General features: G+C 43.0%; 3 protein-coding genes across 5 annotated transcripts in view; 1 reads left to right on the forward strand and 2 right to left on the reverse strand.

Moving 5' to 3' along the window:
* Nucleotides 1–2,766, reverse strand: part of snx25 (sorting nexin 25) — a 38,786-nt gene extending 36,020 nt beyond the window's left edge. The window contains exons 1-2 of one of the 2 annotated variants that reach the window (XM_061251149.1): nucleotides 1,921–2,766; nucleotides 738–822 (exon numbers count right to left, since the gene is read on the reverse strand). In XM_061251149.1, coding sequence (XP_061107133.1) covers nucleotides 738–822; nucleotides 1,921–2,241 — 406 coding nt within the window. In that variant the 5' untranslated portion in view covers nucleotides 2,242–2,766. Of the gene's footprint in view, nucleotides 1–737; nucleotides 823–967; nucleotides 1,461–1,920 lie in introns of those variants that run through there. The other variant, XM_061251150.1, reaches the window with a different exon arrangement.
* Nucleotides 2,767–3,933: 1,167 nt separating this feature from the next.
* On the forward strand, nucleotides 3,934–9,490 carry cfap97 (cilia and flagella associated protein 97). Of its 2 annotated transcripts, XM_061251153.1 has the most exons (5): nucleotides 3,934–4,134; nucleotides 5,095–5,961; nucleotides 6,525–6,796; nucleotides 8,068–8,215; nucleotides 8,636–9,490. In XM_061251153.1, exons 2-5 carry the CDS (start codon nucleotides 5,121–5,123, stop codon nucleotides 8,737–8,739), a joined length of 1,365 nt encoding a protein of 454 aa, XP_061107137.1. In that variant the 5' UTR covers nucleotides 3,934–4,134; nucleotides 5,095–5,120; the 3' UTR covers nucleotides 8,740–9,490. The 2 variants fall into 2 exon arrangements, with proteins under 2 accessions (XP_061107137.1, XP_061107138.1); XM_061251154.1 differs by lacking the exon at nucleotides 3,934–4,134 and having other exon boundaries at nucleotides 4,481–5,961.
* Nucleotides 9,491–10,417: 927 nt separating this feature from the next.
* LOC133134770 (zinc-binding protein A33-like) lies at nucleotides 10,418–15,974 on the reverse strand. The gene is made up of 7 exons (XM_061251152.1): nucleotides 15,691–15,974; nucleotides 13,640–14,208; nucleotides 13,311–13,406; nucleotides 12,384–12,617; nucleotides 11,869–12,016; nucleotides 11,606–11,632; nucleotides 10,418–11,515 (listed from the first exon to the last, which is right to left on the reverse strand). Exons 2-7 carry the CDS (start codon nucleotides 14,204–14,206, stop codon nucleotides 10,965–10,967), a joined length of 1,623 nt encoding a protein of 540 aa, XP_061107136.1. The 5' UTR covers nucleotides 14,207–14,208; nucleotides 15,691–15,974; the 3' UTR covers nucleotides 10,418–10,964.
* Nucleotides 15,975–18,231: the final 2,257 nt, after the last annotated feature.

Below are 18,231 nucleotides of genomic sequence, written 5' to 3' on the forward strand. Positions count from 1 at the left end.
GGTTATAAAACTGAAGTCCCAGAGTGCCCTGTGGTTACGGGGAACTTTTAAAATAATAAGAGCACTCACCGGCAGGGAGCACAGCGGGACACACTCCAGGCCCAAGACACACCCTTAATAACGGCCCCCAGAACAGCCAGCTGACAGGAGAGGCTGTCCTAATCATCTGGCTGTTTCTGTGTGACATTCAAATGTCATCCAAAACCATAACCACCAAACATTTTGATGTCGGGCAGACCTCTAATCAATGTCGGTCATGGAGGTCGATATTATGTTGATTAGTGGGGCAGAGTTTAAAGGGTTTTTTATGCCAGTAATTGAAGCAGTACAATATGCAGCTCTATTATAGGTAGAGAAGTGAGTCATGACTCGACACCGACCAGCCTTGTAGCCACAATGCAGGTCGACAAATTGTGTGTGACAATGTGGATGACATAAATAACGCAATGCGACTGTGAAATCTAAAGATCCTTGCCAGACGACTGTCTAGACCTGGGGTGTTGGACTCTAGTCCTGGAGAGCTACAGCGTCAGCGATGCATTTCAGCTCTTCAGTGATTAAATTTAGTCACTGATTGGCAAAAAGAGTCCACACGCTTCCTGTCCAAGCCCCATTTGGCAGCTGATTGAAACAAAACCACGAGAATCTGCAGACATTGCAGTCCTCCAGGAAGTGTGCTTCACATCCCTGATGGAGAAAGTTGACGAAAGTAATATCACAAACCTCACGAAACTCACCTTCTTTGAGTGCTTTGTCCACATTGTGAGAAACCACCACTCTTCTAGTGGGCACAGACTCTACCATCGACCCAGGGTAGCGACCCTGCAGTAAAGAACAATCCACACATCACTGAAAGAGACTGAATCATGTCAGACTCCCCGAGTGACCAGACAAACAGGAAAAAAATAAAATAAAAAAATAAAAAAATCACAGCACAAGTGTCACCAAAGATGCATTTGAGACTCACCAGTAAATAAAAGCAGGCCTTCCTGTACGAGGTTAAAACGAAGGCTGTCGGAACAAGCATATGTAGTGAGCCTGGAACGTCAAGCCTGCTGCAGAGCCAAGGGGCAGCGGTTATCTTCGTCTGCACTCTGACCAGCCTGAGGCCATGCACAGCAAACAGGCAGGTAGCCTAACCGTTGGCATTGGGCCAGACATCGGCCTGCTGAAACCTTGCGGATTAAACCCTACAACTTTTACACATTTTCAAGTAATTCTGTCTGAAAGTGTGGAGTCATAGGCCGAATCTCAGGACTTATTCAACAGGCATAAAATTGAATTTTCTATCTAACACAAAGTTCACCCTGAATGGCTGTTTTACATTTGATAGCACTGTTCAGGAATTGTCTTGTGACTCGGGATCATTAGCTAGAGATTGGGGGTGGGGTAATGCATTACGGTAAATTCACACAGAATATAAACTGTTATTGCTTCATTGCATTGTGCATCTTTAATCTCCACCTGCTGTGAGCACATGACAGAAATGCTAATTGTAACGAGTTCTGACAAACGAAAGATGACGCGCATCGGCCATGTTCGGGGAAGCAAATCTTCTGCTTATCACGGAATAACGTGAGGTAGTGGATTCTATGGTACCTATAAACGTGTCTGTCAACTACGATAACTGCTTGGTACCTATTAAGCAGAGGTTGCATATGGATAAAGAAAAAACACAAATATCAGTGCATTGTTCATTTCTCGTGAATTTGGGATAAATGTGTGCTTTAGGTCTATTTAACCATTCGTGTCTCAAATAAATAAACAACGGAATCAATGGATTTTATGACAATAGGTTCAACACAGCTTTCTAGGTGTGCAGGTATACAATAGTTTTGATAACTTGCAAGAAAATTAAGTCGTGATTCCAGTGATAACCGAGAGAATTAGGAGCTACCTGGCAGCTGAGACAGTACTTACCATTAGTTTATTTAATAAGTCCGACAAGTGCGTTGACCTCATCTTCAAAGTGTCAAATCTGCTACTTTTAGGGGGACTCTTCTTCACCAAGAGCCCAACGCTTCCCAACGAAAAACAAAGCAATGGGAATGACACGTAAATAAAAAGCTTAAGAAAAAAAGATGTTACTGTGAGTTCCCCATTTCCAAACTGGAAGAGTATAGCTGCTGCTATTCCGATGGTAATGGCGTGTAAAAACCAAGATGAAGATTGGTTGGAAACGGCGCTAGACATGGGGACATTGGTGGTGATGCTTTGAGTCCTGCTGCCATCAAGATGCATTCTGCTGGGATTGACATTTCCTCAATGACGATTAGACAGACTTTACCCTTCTTGCATTTGATTGATCTCCACTCAAAACAATGCAATGTCCCATTAGCTAGCAAACTAGCTACGTAGTTTTCCGAGAACACATCGAAACGACGTGCGGTGAAAATGACGACCATGCAAAAATAGTGTCATTGTTCCAGATACTGCGAGCTGTCGAGCTACTTGGCTAGAGCAAGCTAACTACTGAAATTGCAAATTAAAGCGCCAACTAACTTACAAATCGCATTATTCAGTTTTCTAGGTCTGCAGCGCCTAAAGTCTCGGCAATTCAGCAAACGGAAATTACCAAGCTAGCTTTAATATTATCAGCAAGCAGCTGATATTAATAACAGGACGCGTCCGCTAGCTACCAGCTATTCTTTTTCCAATTCATTGAATCTTTCGGTACGCAGTTCACATCACCATTTGATACAATTCAAAACATAACGAATCAAGTGCACCCGCGGTTCGCACTTCTGTTGTCTCCTTGATCATGTGATCCACGTCCATTTCTGTATTGCAATCATTCTGGAAATAAAGCTGTGCGCAAGCAAAAGTGTTGTGCAATCGCCACCCAGAGTGGTAGCCGCACAATCCACATCAGGGGATACTGTCAGCAGTTATTGTCAGTTAATGTGGTTACTAACTTTATGGCTGTAGATTCACAGAAAACTCAAGTTAGAATGAACCCTACAGTAACTAGCTAGGTGAGTTGGCGTCATATCGAGCCCATCAATGAATGCTTTATCAGTGACTCAAATGTGTGCTTGTCTCGACAGTCCTTCAAATTAATCGCTCATCATTTATTTTACAGCTAACATTTGCATAACGGTGTATTTATTTATACAACATCTTTCATTTCGTAGCCCAAAGTCCATGTTGAAATTAAATAAACCATTAAAACATTGGAAAGTTATAAAATACAACAGAAAACAGTACATAACTAGACCAACTATGGGCGATATATGCATAAAATTAACACTCAAAATAAGTAACATTTTTATATTCAAATGAATGGCAATTAAAGGCAATCATTAAACCATGTTTTCTGAGTTGCTTGTAAAAATGTTCAAAGGATGACGACTCCGACATCCATCGCTCAGATCTGTTTGGGTAGGGCATTCCACTGTGTAGATGCATAAAACAAGACACAGCCGCCCACTTTCCCAACAGTACATTGGGAACATCAAGAATACAGACCTAAGGACATTTTGGGTTTGTTGTTTTAATTAAAGGTCAGTTATATGCTGTGCTTTAAGCAACGGTATCTAAACGGTATAAAACTCACAAGCAACCAATGCAATGTGGTGAGCACTGGCGTGATGTGTGCCAGTGAGGAGTGAAAATAGATATCGTGAACAAATATTTGGAGCAGACCAAAAATGAACGTGAATACTGTAATCACAGCTAAACGTGTAATTAAATATAAAGTAATAATATAAAGAATTACATTGCATGGATATAACCCATATAGAATGCGATGCAATCGTTGACTAGAAGAAAATGCTTGGAAAAATATAAAAAATATAACTCCATCAATAAAGCAATGAAAATAGAAAATACAATTATTTTTTTTGTTAACTTATACCACCATCTGCTGGAATGTCCGCGAGTTGTAGTTTGTAACCAGTCGCGTGGGTGTCAGGAAGTGACGTTGCCTAGTTACAGTAGTTTTTCCGCATATATTTTCATAAGTAGCAGGCTTGTCTTGTGTAGATTTAGCTATCTATTTGTCTGATCTACTTGTATAGATAACAGTATCACCATCAGTAAAAGTAATGTAACTGAACCCGTAGTTAGCTTGAAGTTTGCAGGCTGACAGGGTGTTCGGATTGGTTCGACACTGGTGAACTGAACGCCTGCCTGGTAAGATTCGCGGATGGTCTCCGACTGTGTTGTGCAACGTTGGGCAAATTTTACATTATTTCTGCTACATGAAAGCTAGCTAACATTCCCGTTAAATGTGTGGATGTTTGGTGCTTTACTAGCAGCAAGTAGTAGTCAAACCGCAATCACGAAACAAAATAGCTAACGTACAGGAGCCAAGGTTACGACAATCAAGCTAACGGTACTGAACCGAGATTAACGGGATAATGTGAGCTATAGTTAGCTAGTTAAATGCAACTATATCCAGTTAATTAGTAAACCGAGATGTGCTGATAGTACTGCTGTGGGTAACACTGACGCACAGACTTTGCGTCGTTTTCACTGCTACCACATGTCGGAGTAAATAAAAATCTAATTCAGCTAACGTTGACGTTAAGCAGTAAGAGTGATAAACTGAAGTGTGCGAGTTTTGATTTGAATTAACTTGTCTGATCAAACAGGCAGTGTTTGCGACATCAGGCATTAGTAACGTTAACGTTTAAGCTGACCAATTGCCCAACTTTATGTAGCTGAAGTTATTTGTTTGCTTACGTTAACGGACGTTAGCTAGCTAGTTATTTCACGTTTATTAGAACTGACATCCATTCCTTTTGCAACGTGTTAGCCAGCTAATGTTAGCTGTCTTACATAAAGCCCTTGGTGTTTCATGTCCTCTGTGGTCTGTGTGCTGCGTTCTTTCATATCCCGTGATTAGTGTGTAGGCGTTTCTGGCTAAGACTCGGTCTTGGATGCTTAAATATTATCCAACAAACGTTTATCCGTTGCCACCTTAAACTATCATCGACCGATAACGTTAGATTGTTACAATATTAATATTAAACGTTAGCATGCCATATAGCTAGGGTGTGTATAGCATTAGCAAACGTTAAATACGTATTTTTAGCAAAAAGGTGTTTTTACATTTTTTATAAAATTATTATTTGTCATTTCGATTTGCAGATTTATCCTGGTGGAAAAGTATAAAAATGTATAGTCCTAAAGAGCTTGAAGGAGAAGTGGATCATTCTTTCTTTGACAGTGATTGTGAAGAACATGGCAAAGAGAGGGGCGATAACGCCGCTGTCAGTGGTAGGAACACTGAAGTCCGGGCGCAGGTGGAGGTTGTAGTGTCGAGAGAGGGAAACTGTCTGTCAAATGAAGCTCAGTCAAAAGAAGCCAAGGGCGACTGCTCTGTGGAGGAGGACCGTAGTCGACCGTCCAGCACTTCTTCCCTGCTTTCTTTTGAAGAACAATCGGAAGCAGACGATGAGTTGGACAAGAATCGCAGCACCCATGTTCAGATCACAACCAAAATTCCCTCCGGCCTTTCGGCTGAGGAGAACGGGAAGGACAACGATGAGGATGATGACGAAGATGGATACAAAAGGAGCGACGAAGACACAGAAGAGGAGCCGGATCAGAAACCACCAAAGAGTAAAGTTGCAAACCACTGCCTACCGAAGAAGTCCAGCGGGAAGTTTAGGAGCGGAAAGCACAGCCCCGGCTCCTCGTCTAAATCCGACAGTTCTTACACCAGCCCGGAGGACAGCTCCGCCTCAGAGTCCTCTCCCCAGAGAAAGCGTGCCTGCTCACCTCCGTACCGAGCCAAACTGGGCGCGCTCGCCCGGAGAGAGAAGCTCAGACTCCCTCCAGAGGAGTCGGAGGACACGGTGACAGATGTGACCCCGCTGTCGACCCCGGACATAAGCCCCGTCCAGTCCTTCGAGCTGGCATTGAGAAAGGAGGGCGAGAGGGAACGAGTGATTGTCAGACAGCAGAATGTTCTTGGCGGACTTGCTGCGGACGACGTGGGCTCTGTTTCAGAAGGTGAGAAAAGAGAAGCTGAGGCTGTGTTCGAAACCACATACTACCATACTACTCGTACTAAACGTCAGGCTGATTGTAGTATGCCAATTATGCGGCGTCGATCACAGCCTTGTTGCGTCTCTGCGTCTGGTACGGGCCACCAGTCCTGTGAGGTAATAAGCGATCAGGACTGTTTTAAATTATGACGTAGTTCACACTGTGTATATTACTAAACATTATGAAATAATATACTGTGAGGTCCTAGTTGAAGTCCTTCCATCCATTTTCAACCGGATAAGCAGCCAAAACATGACCAAAAAGCCTCCTGGTTAGTACCTAGTTTTGTGTCAGTGATTTAGTCTTGACAGCAATTCTGTCATATTAAAGTAGGCCTACTGGCTTCAGAGACATAAGTAAGACACAATAAGATGCTGTGACTTTCCACTGTGACTTTCCCTGACTGTATTTACCCACACAGCTACATAGCAGTCTTTTTTGTGCAGTGCTGCATGGAAATGAACAATTTTGACCACATTCATTTTCTTTTACATTTGTAATACCCGTTCCTCCCCTGCTTTCTCAAGCTTTTCTGAGCGTCAGCCAGCAGCTGGAGCGGGAGCTGGTGCTAGAGACTTCCGGAAGGAGGCCCCGGAAGAACTTCTCCTTCAGCAACGACGAGGTGGCGCGCATTGACCGGGAGAACCAGCGCCTCCTGCGGGAGCTGACCCGGCGCAGCCCCCGAAGCCCCCGGCCCCGGAGCACGCCCCTGAAGAAGCCCAGCAGCCCGCCGGTGCGGATGTGCCACAGCGCCCTCAACAGGCAGCGCGAGCAGCTGCGCATCGAGCGCGAGAACGTGGTGAGGCCTCCCCCGGGGGTTCAGCTCTGGTGCCCTGTGAGGTGTCCTCACCCTTTTCTGTGCCCGTGGGGTGTAAAGCCACAGTGAAACGGAAGTTATGACGTATAGGTGGGCACATTTTTGGGGAAATTTCTGGAGAGCAGGGAGTGTATTTGATTGGCTTGAAATTACATGTTTGTGTGATTATTGAATATCGACTAAATTGGTGAAAAAGTTCATTTAGATTTCACTGTGACTTTAAATGACACTGAACCTACATTTTGCATTTATGTAAATGGTACAATGCATTTCAAGTTTTTCTGCTCATTTTTTTTGTGGGACTATTGGAGTTATGTAGTTGATCCTGAGGCTGTTTCAATAGTGTACTGGCAAAGCTGATTTTGGATTATGCTTAATGCACAGGATTGATATGAATATGGAATTTAGTTATGTTGGTGTACCCCTCTTAAAAATACAGTACAACAGCCTGTGTTGTTCTGACACTCCTATCAGACACACCTGTTAGTTTGCAAACTGCCCGTGGCAGCGCTTAACCCAAGGACTGGTGTATCTGTTTCAGTAATCCTCCCATCAGCTGTTTGACACAGTAAATGCAAAATAAAACAACAAGGCCTGGACGAATCTTATCTCTTGGTCGTAGTTTGCATAGCATCATACGGAAAGGCCTAGACCAGGGGTGTGTATAACAAAGCAGGATTACTGAGTTAGCTCACCGAGTAAGACCTGGAACACAACACTGAGAAAAGCCTAGAACAGCAGTGTAAAACTGAATTACCAGGGGGCTGCAGTGTCTGCAGGTTTGTGTGGTTTCCTTTCCATCAGCAGCCAATTAAGGCCTTGAGAATAAGGTGTGTGGATTCTTTAGCCAATCAATGACTTGATTCCCAGAGACCGAGAACAAGCCAAAAACCAGCAGACACTTCGGCCCTCCAGGACTGGAGTTTGACACCTGTGGCCTGTTTATTGTTTATTGAGATCTGCCATAACAAAGTGCACCTCATTCAACAAGTAGAGGCCTTGTTGAACTGCTAATTAGAATCAGGTGTGCCAAATTAGGATTTAAATGAAAAGCTACAGGCTGGTTGACCTCCAGGAACAGGGTTGGACAGCCCTGGCCTAGTAGACCTCACTAATCTCCTGCTTCTGGTTTGCATAGCATCGTAGCAGACGCTTTTATGAAGAGGAGCATTGTAGTTGCGATCCATATGTCTGTTATTATGGGAATATTGTGAATTAAATCGTAAGTCTCATGATCCGGATGGTTCCTCCAGGCCTTCCTGAAGAGGCTGGAATCTGCCAAGCCGACCCCAGGCATGAAGAGGGCAGAGCAGCTGTCAGACTACCAGCGCCAGGCCCGGTACCTGGGAGCCACCTCCCCTTCCAAACTGGAGCGCACTGGGTCCAGCAGGAGCTCAGCAGGTACATGCACCCTACCCACAATGCACCTAGTGCACCTTCACACTAGAACAGTCATCTCCTCTGTGTGTGAGGGTCTGTATTCAGCTTTACCAAATGAACCCACAGGGAGACCCATTGGTTTTTCTTTTAGCAGGAAAAGAAGAAAGCCATTATAATTGTAGGTCTCTGGTTAAGTTTCCATCCAAATGTTTCGCAGATACAGATCGCAGATTTCGCAGTTAAACGATTTTTTAAAAATCTGTTTTTGCATCTTCTCTTTATCGATTCAACTTTTCCATCTCAGCCAGGCATGAAGACTTTTTTGCAATATTTCAGCTTTTTTTTCATTTCCGGTGTTTCCACTCAGGTATACTTATGTGCAAATTCAAAATTCACATAAAGAGTTGGATGACAACCTCACTTTATTTTTCTGTTTGATAGGGAAGAGCAGCAGGGTTTCCAGTGCCTCCAGTCTGCACAGAGCTAGACCAGCATCCAGCGTGTCCACTGCTGTTTCCAAGGCTAGCAGGACCGCCTGGCCCTGAGTGTGTGTGTGTGTGTGTGTGTGTGTGTGTGTGTGCGGCGGACCAGCGTCAAATACGTAATTGTTATGGATTCAAATACTTTTCTGTGCTCGATTGATCTTGCCTGGTGCAATTGAGCCACCAACCAAGAGGACCACAAGGCAGGGTTTGCACTTTTTTTTTTTCATAGTATTTCATAGATTCTAATATTTGAGTAGAAAACAATTATGTATTTGACCCAGATCTGGTATGTGTATGTGGGGGGCTAATATACAGCTTGGGGCTCATTCAAACTGCAACTGTTCCTCAGTCCAGGTCGTGGAGGGTCGCAAGTCCCACAGCTTCAGTGCACCCTGCGATCCACTGACCGTGCTCTTTACATTACAATCAGCGCGACTGCTCGCCCTCCGGACAGGACAGTGAGACGGCGTGACTATAGCATTCCAGGTCCAGAATCAGGGACCCTCCTAAAGCGGTGTATGTTGTGCAGTCAGTGCGGTGCTTCCGTAATGTGGATTAAACAGCGTCTTTAAGAATCTGCTAAGGCAATGAAAGCTCGACTTAAGTGGCAGGTGTTCAACATTGCTAATTTTTTTTTGTTGTATCAATAAGCCAGTGAACCCAGTCATGGACTGTACTTTGGATCTTATACACGTCAGAACAGAGAAATTGAACTTTGTTTAAAGATTTAAATATTTATATATATAAATATATATTTGATATTGTGGCCCGTGCATTGCTATGTTTGCCAATAAAGCTGCTTGTTACAAAACCCTTTGTGTTGCTGGAGTAAGAACGCTTCTGTGTGTGAGACAGTGAACAACACATCCTGCCATTTCTCCACTGCCAAGACACATTTCCAGCTCTGCAGAACATTACCAGGGACATGAAAATGCTTCTTTTTACTGATATGCTGTTGCCAATGTAGAAAAGGGAAGCGGCAAATAAGCCAATAAAGCCACCAGAACTGCCATATTTCTTAGTCTGTATACAGGAGTTAAAGTTCTCCGTAAAGTAGGATTACATTCCGGTGGATATACAGTAGGAAGCAAGATCATGCCTATGGTGAATTATACCAAGAATACTGTATACAACCTGAATATTAACTAAACTGAATCAATCATTTGGCCCTGAAACTGCCTTTTTGCCTTTGACATGTTTTGTATATAAAATTAAATGAAAAGAAAAATACTGAGTTAATAGGCTGCAAAATTTCTGGATAATAAAATCTTTACAGATTAATCTTAGAGGATAATGTACAAACTGATGTGATTATACATCTCCAGAAATGTGTAGAACTCTAAAAACAATGTCAGTGGGAGATTTGAGCAAGCACTGAAGAAAGATAGGGGAAGCTACTCTTCTGGACATACAATGTGTCTTATGTATTTCATTTTTATGTACTTCATTTTTTTCTGTTTGTTTTGTTTTAAATGTTTCCATGTTCCCTTTTTGAAGTTTGCACGCATACAAAAGCAAATGCATACAGCATCAGTAAACTTTGTATAAAGAATTGAAATAGCGGATCAAAACAGTCAAAATCACTTCAGTTGAGTCGATTTCCATAGAGCTGAAATGAATTATTTAAATAATTGTTTTTATTCACAATTGTTTGATTACAATAATACTGCATTGTTATTTTGCACACTGGCCTGGAGGTAACACACCTGGCCACATTTCTTTAAGCTGTCAAGGCCCCTGAAAATACCATTTTAAAAAGTGAGATGTCATTGATTTCTCACCAGCACAGTTTATCACCCACCGTTTACTTTTTAAAAAGAGTAAGAGGTAAAGGGTTTAGCCTGAACACCTTATGATCACAAAGTTAAAGCTAATGCTACACTTCACCCCCCAACAGCACCTGTGTCGCATACGTCATTTTATCAAATGAAAATGCCACTGAATATGTAATAAGCAGGAGCTCTGGTTAATAAAAAGTAATATATACCAATGGTGAAATATCAAATTCGAAATATGAATATCTCAAAGCCCATTTATTTCGGTAAATTCAAACTAAACCTGCTCTAACCCGGGGGTTGGCCGCGGAGAGCCGTAGGGTGTGCTGATTTTCATTGTTACTCAGCACTTAATCAATCAATTAAAGCAGTTGATTACACAGTTACCTTGTTTCTTGAGTCTGAATGAGTTGCTGATTTTAAGGTGAAAACAAACACCAGTACACTCTGCGGCTCGCCAGGGCCAGGGTTTCTGACCCCTGCCCTAACCCCCTCCGCTCCATGCTCTTATCAGTCCACCAGACTGGTCCTAATCGGAGAGATGACCAGAGGGGCAGAGTTGTCCTCACCCTCACTCAGATAAGGGCTGAAAAAGGGGTAGAGCTTTCCGGTGAAGGTCCCTTGGAAAGTGTAGATGTGGGACCTGGTGTCGACATTGTAGAATGAGATCCGGCCTGCTTCATAATCCACATATACGCCCACCGTCCGCGGTCTTGAGCCCGGGGAGAGGGTGAAAGAGTGGTTGGCACAGATGCTGAACTTATTCCCATCTCTCAGACACATGGTCCAGTAGCCCTCCGCGGGGCTGACCTCGATTTCCCCCTTCCTGTTGACGGACTGCCTCGCCACCCCCAAGTCCCAATCCGTCTTGTCCCCCACTTGCACCTCCCAGTAGTGCCGGCCGGAAGAGAAGCCTTCTCTCCCCAGGACGCAGGTGCAGTGGCTAAACCTCTCCGGGTCATCAGGGAGGGCCTGTTCACTGCTCCCGATCCTCACCTGCTTCCCGTCCTCGGTCAGAACCAGCCAGCGGTTCGCTGTGCTTGGGTCCAGAGTGACATCGACTGTGAAGAGGGCAGGACAATGATTTGTCAAATCAACTCCATTATCAGATGAACAACAGCTGAGGAAGGTAGGCCATATTGTATGCTTACCTGCACTCTGCTGCACTTCTCTCAGCTCTGTAAGGTGCAAAAACAAGATGGAAGATGTGAAATAAATGTACACAAAAACATTATGTAAAATTTAATGGATACATTCAAGTTTAACTTTTGAAAGAAGGTTTATGAATCTCTTCTTTGAGATGATTTCACATCTATGACAACATTATTTTGTATTTTGTATTATTTTGTATACATGTACTGTATTCGTAAAAAGAATATTGAGCAGTGCTGAATGTTGAATAATGCACATTTACCACTGTCAGACAACTTTTGCAGTAATTTATTAACTGTTTTCTCAATTTGAGAAACTGCTGCCCTTGAACTGCCGACGCACTGATCAGTATGGACAATGATGTTCGACCAGTCCTTGGTGCGTGGCAGGGAGCTCATGGGAGGGAAACTCTACACAAGGAGAAAAGCAATAGCATTAGCATGTAGCCAATGCACTGTCTCCTACCTGCACACTCATATTCTACAGTGAGAAGCAGTGCATGCGTACACTGCAAAAACTGTCTTAACAAGTGCTTTAGTCTTGTAATGAGACTTAAAATCGAGAAATATAGAAAAAGATATTAGCTTGCTTTAAGTGATTTTCATGTTTTCACATTTTCTTTCCCCATTGGCAAATCATGAAATGAGTCAAACTGTCTCACCTCATGGGCAATATGTTTGTCTTATTTAGCAAAAAAGTAACATACATTAGATTTTAAGTCTAAATATAATACTAAAACACTAGTTGAGATTTGTTTATTTGTTTATGTATTTTCACCTGCAGGAAGTGGATGTGGTCCTTGGTGTGTAAGAGCTGATCCATATCAGATTTTCTGCTCTTCAGATCACAGATTTCCTGATCCAGATCACTGACGAGGCCCTCGGCCCGCCTGTTTGCAGCCTTCTGCTTCTCCTCGATCCCCGCGGTTAGCTTGGCCTGAGCGATGGCGACAGAGTTCAGCACCGTGCCGATGATCTGCAACCCCTCTGCAGCCTCTCTCTCTGCACTGGCCTGGAGATAACAGGAGTGTCCAAGTGCAACATCTCAGAAACTACACTCAGAAAGGGCATTTTCATATCCACACAACACAACAGAAACTTTCAACACAAACTTTTTATACATGTCAATATTACTATTGTTGTTTTATAAACATACAATTTACGTGTTACAAAGGGAGGCTGCCTGGGGGCTCAGAGCCGGTATTTGCCCTTTATTTCTTCCCTTTTGTTACTTTGTAAAGTGTCTTCTGTGAGAAGCACAATACAAATGTAATTTAATTTAATTTAACTTTTTAACAGACTGCATTGAAAGTAACATGTTGAAAATATGTTGTCCTTAATTATACATGGAGGACTGTTAAAGATGGCAATGGTTATGTCCTGTTTTGAGAGTACACATCGCTAAACTCTTGTGATGACAACGATGCAATTTATTAGCTAGTGAAGTGTTACACAATGCTGAAAACACTACAAAAAGTCACCCAAGTCAATTAATATAGACAGAAAAAAGATAGAAATGTCGATCTTGGTGGTGAATAGTGGCCTTAAAACAGCACTGAATAAGGGATTCTTATGCATGTTTCTTCAGCACAGGAATATTCAAGACTAAATAAACAGCATATAGTAATTACTACACTGCTTTTCCATAGTATTTTAGGACTTGAGTCTTAAGTTGAGTTTTAAGTCCTTAAGACTTAGTACTCACGTTACTGAGCTCTACAGACTGCCTGATCTCCTCCACCCTCCTCACTCGCTCTTGGATCATAAGCTGTACCTCAGTCACAGATTTCCCCAGCTCAGTCTGCGGAGAAATAAGGGAATGTCATCAATCCTGAACAGTTCGTAAGGGGATTCTGGGATTGTCTCTGTATATCTCACTCAATATGATTTCATCATTGTCTTTAGGCAGCTTACATAGTAATTCACTAATTCACCAGTTCTACACTGACTGACTCATTGCACTACAATATACAGTACATGCAGCCTACAGTTCCATGTAAAAGCAGCATTTCCACTGAATATTAGCCAACTCACCTTAAACTCATGGGCCGCTTCCTCTAAAGAAACGATAGTGTGCCCCCTGTGGTCCATCTTTGAGCACTGCACGCAGACACACCTCAGGTCGCTCTTACAGAACAGGTCCAGGAGCCTCTCGTGCTTCTGGCAGATTCTATCCTCCAGGTTCCTCACCGGGTCCACCAGCAGGTGCGTGGTAAACCGTGCGCCATGGGAGGCCAGGTGCGTCTCGCAGTACGAGGCCAGGCACACCAGGCAGGACCGCAGGGCCCGGAGCCTGGGGCCCGCGCACACGTCACAGGCCACTTCCCCGGGCCTGGCGGGGGGCTGCTCTGAGCCACTCTCCCGCTTCTTCTTGAAAAACTCGGTGACTTCGGCGAGGCTCCTGTTGATGCAAAGCTTGGGCCTTTCCTGGAAAGACTCCTTACAGAGAGGACACAGGCAGAGGTCGGTGCTGTTCCAGTAGCCTCCGATACAGGCCAGGCAGAAGCTGTGTCCACAGGGAATGGACACAGGCTTGGAGAAGATGTCCAAGCATATGGGACATTCAAACTGCACCGACATAAGATCGCCGCCCTCACTCATCTCTGTAACAAAGACAATTAAAAGACCTTAGTATGCGTACGTTTATCATAAACAAGACACAAGGGTACGTACCAAATAACTATTTAACGGTTTTCAACAATGGTTTTCATCACTCACTCACACAGTTGCCTGGTCCAAATTATCTTGTGAATCACTCTACGGACACATTACACTTTGTGTGTTCATGAAAGTCACCATCTTGTGCAAGGGTTGTCCCAGAACTGAGTGAGCCAAATTTCAGCGAGGGGTAGTTTGAGCTGTTTGGCAATCCGATGCTCCCCCAATAATGAGGAAATTAAAGTGTTGGCTTAAAAGCGAATGCTGATCCAGCAGCCATTGTGTCACCTTGCATGGCAGAGTTAACCACATTCAAATATAATGTGACCACCGTGTCATAGCCTACCTTTTCAAAAGACAAGTATCGGGTCATCGCAGTACTGTGGTCATTCCATGTGTACTGATAACATCAATCTAACCTGCAATAATCATTATTTGTAATGCAAATGTAGTAGTTAAAAGTAGCCAACTGTGCCCAACTGTTAAGAGATATTATTCAACTGGTGATGATTTATTATTGATAATAATTATAAATTATTTGTACATTTGTAAATTCCGATTAGGGTCGCCGGAACAGACCAAAAGTGCAACCTATACCTGCTGCTATCCTCCCCATGGCCTTGATGCCTGCCCTCACTTGTGAGTGGATCCTTGTGTCAATGACACTAATTATTAAGTTAAAAAAGCGGGGGAGTGACTATGAGGGGAATTTGATCAGGAGGATTGTGTCTTCGTTTCCTAGTTACTTGGAATTTAGTGCCAGGCAGGAACTTCACTTCATAAGAAATATTTTTAAACCCTGGTTCTGAAGAATTGCATGTCATTGCATGTTATTTATCAATTTAATGCAGCGGTTTGCAAGTGTTTGCTGATTTTAAGGAGAAAAAAGAAACCAGCCAAAGCCCCAGGACCAGGGATTGTCACTGCTGCCTTAAGGGACTCCACTTCAAAGGGAAAAATGAAGTGAAAATGACCCACCAGTACACATTATTATCCCTCAACATGCACACACACACACACACAAACACACACACACACACACACACATCCTTTGGAACCTGAAAGTTCAGTAATATTTGCACATGTTGACTTATGACTTGAAATCTACAAAATTTGCATGTAACTGGAACGCTCCTACATGCATGCCATACTTTGAGCTTTGTGAACTTACTTTACTTTTAAACAGCTCAAGATTTACAACAATAGTGTCCAGCCTGATGCTACTCCATCCACTCAAGCCATCTGTGACTGTTCTATTCAGTAGCCATGGTCACACACCTGTGCCTGTATCAAGTTCCTGTTGAAATAAAGGAACAGCCTCGTCGACTGTTCCTGTTTTATGCTGAAGTGCCAGAAGTAGAACAAAAAATACATCTTTATTCACTATTTACTCAGAAAAAAGGTATCTTTACTCATTCTTTACTCACCTGATTGTTGTCTTCCAGTTCAGAGGACGTACTGTATCCTGAATCCCAGGGCTTCACAGAGAGGTAGGGACACCTTTGTCAACACAGCAGCCGATCACCAGTGTAGAGAGCACACTCCTTTACACTTCTGCGAGCTCTCCCTCCTTCTCTGATGCTCGTTTCCTGCACGTCTGGGTCCTCTCCTCCTCTTCTCTTAAAGAAACAGCATTATCTTTCCATCTCCAAGGCTCAAGGTGTGAGAAGCTGTCTCAGTCCGTCACTGGGCTCTCGTTTGCACTGGGAGGCTGAGAGAGGCACACTGCAGTCATGAGATGTGTACCTGGCTCCTCAGTCCACACATACGGTAGCTGGAAAGACCAGTTACTGCCCTCAGGATCTCTCTCTCTCTCTCTCTCTTTGTGCTGGTGTCATAATTATTATGGAAATAATTACAGCATCAGAACTGCGAGAAGAAGGTTCTCTTAGCAGCACTAACAAACGACTAGGTCATGTGACCACCAATGTTACAGAAGTAACTGTTCCTTTACATTTCAACAACATCCTTCCACTGATCACCCAAACTACAATTTGTCTAGGTTTACTCCATATCCAGGAGTATGTTTTGAGCCAATTATGTTTTTGTTATAAGCTTTAGGAGGCGGGTACAGCATCACAAATCTTATTGTTAGATCCTGAAATTTCATCCTTTTTCTATTGGGTGCTGGTGATAAAATAAAAAAATGGCTCAAAACAATCTTCAAACATGCCTTTTTTAGAATCTGAAAGAACTATCACAATATCTTATTTATAGAATATAGACTGCTACAAAAATGTTCAAATGTGTAATTTCTGTCATCTTGAATAAAGTATGCAAATGAGCTACTTTACAAATTTTCAAGTCCGTTACCTCATGATAATTTAATTATGTATGGATCAAAGATGCGTTTCTGGTGGAACATAACCTTCATCGATGGATCAGTCAGAGAGCAGTTGGGGTCAGTGTAACTGAAACTGAAAACTGCAGCCAAAGACATAAACAGTTTTCCTCATTTACTGTGAAACATTAAGCCCTTAATATGCACTCTTTGGCTCATAGCCCTGTTGTATTTTATCAGTGGATTGGTGGGACCATGTGAGAATAGCACAGCATTGCAGCATCACTTCTGCAGTCCTCATGTCCCTAAGCCAGAAACAGACCATGGGCTGAAGGTAGCCTTATCAGCACACATTATTATATTTTATTGGTGCTTTTGAGCAAAACCCCACCTCTGACAGCCAATAGTGAGTTACCTTGCGAGATACACAATTAATAAACTTGTGAGAAGTTGCACATACCATGAAGAAGTAGAAAAAAGAGAAGAGAAAAAAACGTTATGGTAATAATAGACTTCAGAACTTCCCAGCTATAGCTCCTGTCTTCTCGTATGCATGACCTAGTATGGAAAAGCAGAAAGGTATGGAACAGAAAAGTATTATAATATCAGAGAAGACATCATGTATACTCAAATGTGGCCCACACAAATACTAGTATTGTTGGTTTTCTTTTCTACTCACTTAGTTTGTTGGTTGATTGATGTTACAGTTTGGTCAGAGACTCCAAACAGTTGCCTCAGGACTAGTCCCGGATTAGAGGGGAGGAATGCAAAACAGCAGTACTACTAGCCTGGGGGGCCAAATCTGAGTATCCCTACCTCCTGGGGCTGACATGGTTAGCCTCTTAATAGCATCAAGAGAACATGCAAGCAGGTCAGACAATCGCTGCCTAAAGAATATCTATTGTAGGAAAGCATGTAACTGAATAACTACAACTGAAGTTAACCTAAAATGCCAATGGAATGGTGTAACCAGGGGCAGCAATGTGGCTCTGTCCTTACCTTTGGCCCCTGAATGTGTACACTGCTGAGAGCTCTCAGCTGTTGGTACATTTTTTAACTAAACTGATAAAACATTGTACAGTTAATTAAATGCAGTGGGTAGTCCTGGGTTCAAATCCCAGTTGGGCGGGTTAGGATAACATTAGATTACATTATTGGCATTTGGCAGACACTCTTATCCAGAGCGACACACAGTTGATTAGACTAAGCAGGAGACAATTTTCCCCTGGAGCAATGCAGGGTTAAGGGTCTTGCTCAAGGACCCAACGGCTGTGCAGATCTTATTGTGGCTACACCAGGATTAGAACCACCAACCTTGGGTGTCCCAGTCATTTACCTTAACCACTACACTACAGGCCGGATAATGAATGAATTTCAGGCAGCACTATCTAAGCATTTCTCTGATTGAATTATTGAATTAACACTTGAACCGCAAAGCTAATAGACAACGAGAATATACAGAACTTGATATTATTTAATCATCTATTTAGATTGTAGACATAGACTAGACATGGCTAATAATTATTATACCATATGCTGTACAGGCCCTCAAATCCAAATCCAGTCCTGCTTTTCTTTTCTCCCATCGAATTCACTGAATAATTAGTACCACCAATCGGCCATATTGTCTTCACACCTGACTCCCAGGGAAAGGGAGGGTGGACCGCGATCTGCTGATCCCTGCCGT

This window comes from Conger conger, chromosome 8 (assembly GCF_963514075.1).
Source record: "Conger conger chromosome 8, fConCon1.1, whole genome shotgun sequence".
Taxonomy (NCBI): domain Eukaryota; kingdom Metazoa; phylum Chordata; class Actinopteri; order Anguilliformes; family Congridae; genus Conger; species Conger conger.

Bases quoted from the DNA above. Each gene is read 5' to 3' on its own strand.
- LOC133134770 (XM_061251152.1), bottom strand. From the start codon at position 14,206: ATGAGTGAGGGCGGCGATCTTATGTCGGTGCAGTTTGAATGTCCCATA. The intron at 13,407-13,639 runs GTGAGTTGGCTA...ATTTCTCCGCAG, and splicing joins AAGCGGCCCATGAGTTTAAG to ACTGAGCTGGGGAAATCTGT. The intron at 11,633-11,868 runs GTAAATGTGCAT...TGCACCTTACAG, and splicing joins GCAAAAGTTGTCTGACAGTG to AGCTGAGAGAAGTGCAGCAG.
- cfap97 (XM_061251153.1), top strand. From the start codon at position 5,121: ATGTATAGTCCTAAAGAGCTTGAAGGAGAAGTGGATCATTCTTTCTTT. The intron at 5,962-6,524 runs GTGAGAAAAGAG...TGCTTTCTCAAG, and splicing joins CGTGGGCTCTGTTTCAGAAG to CTTTTCTGAGCGTCAGCCAG. The intron at 8,216-8,635 runs GTACATGCACCC...TCTGTTTGATAG, and splicing joins GTCCAGCAGGAGCTCAGCAG to GGAAGAGCAGCAGGGTTTCC.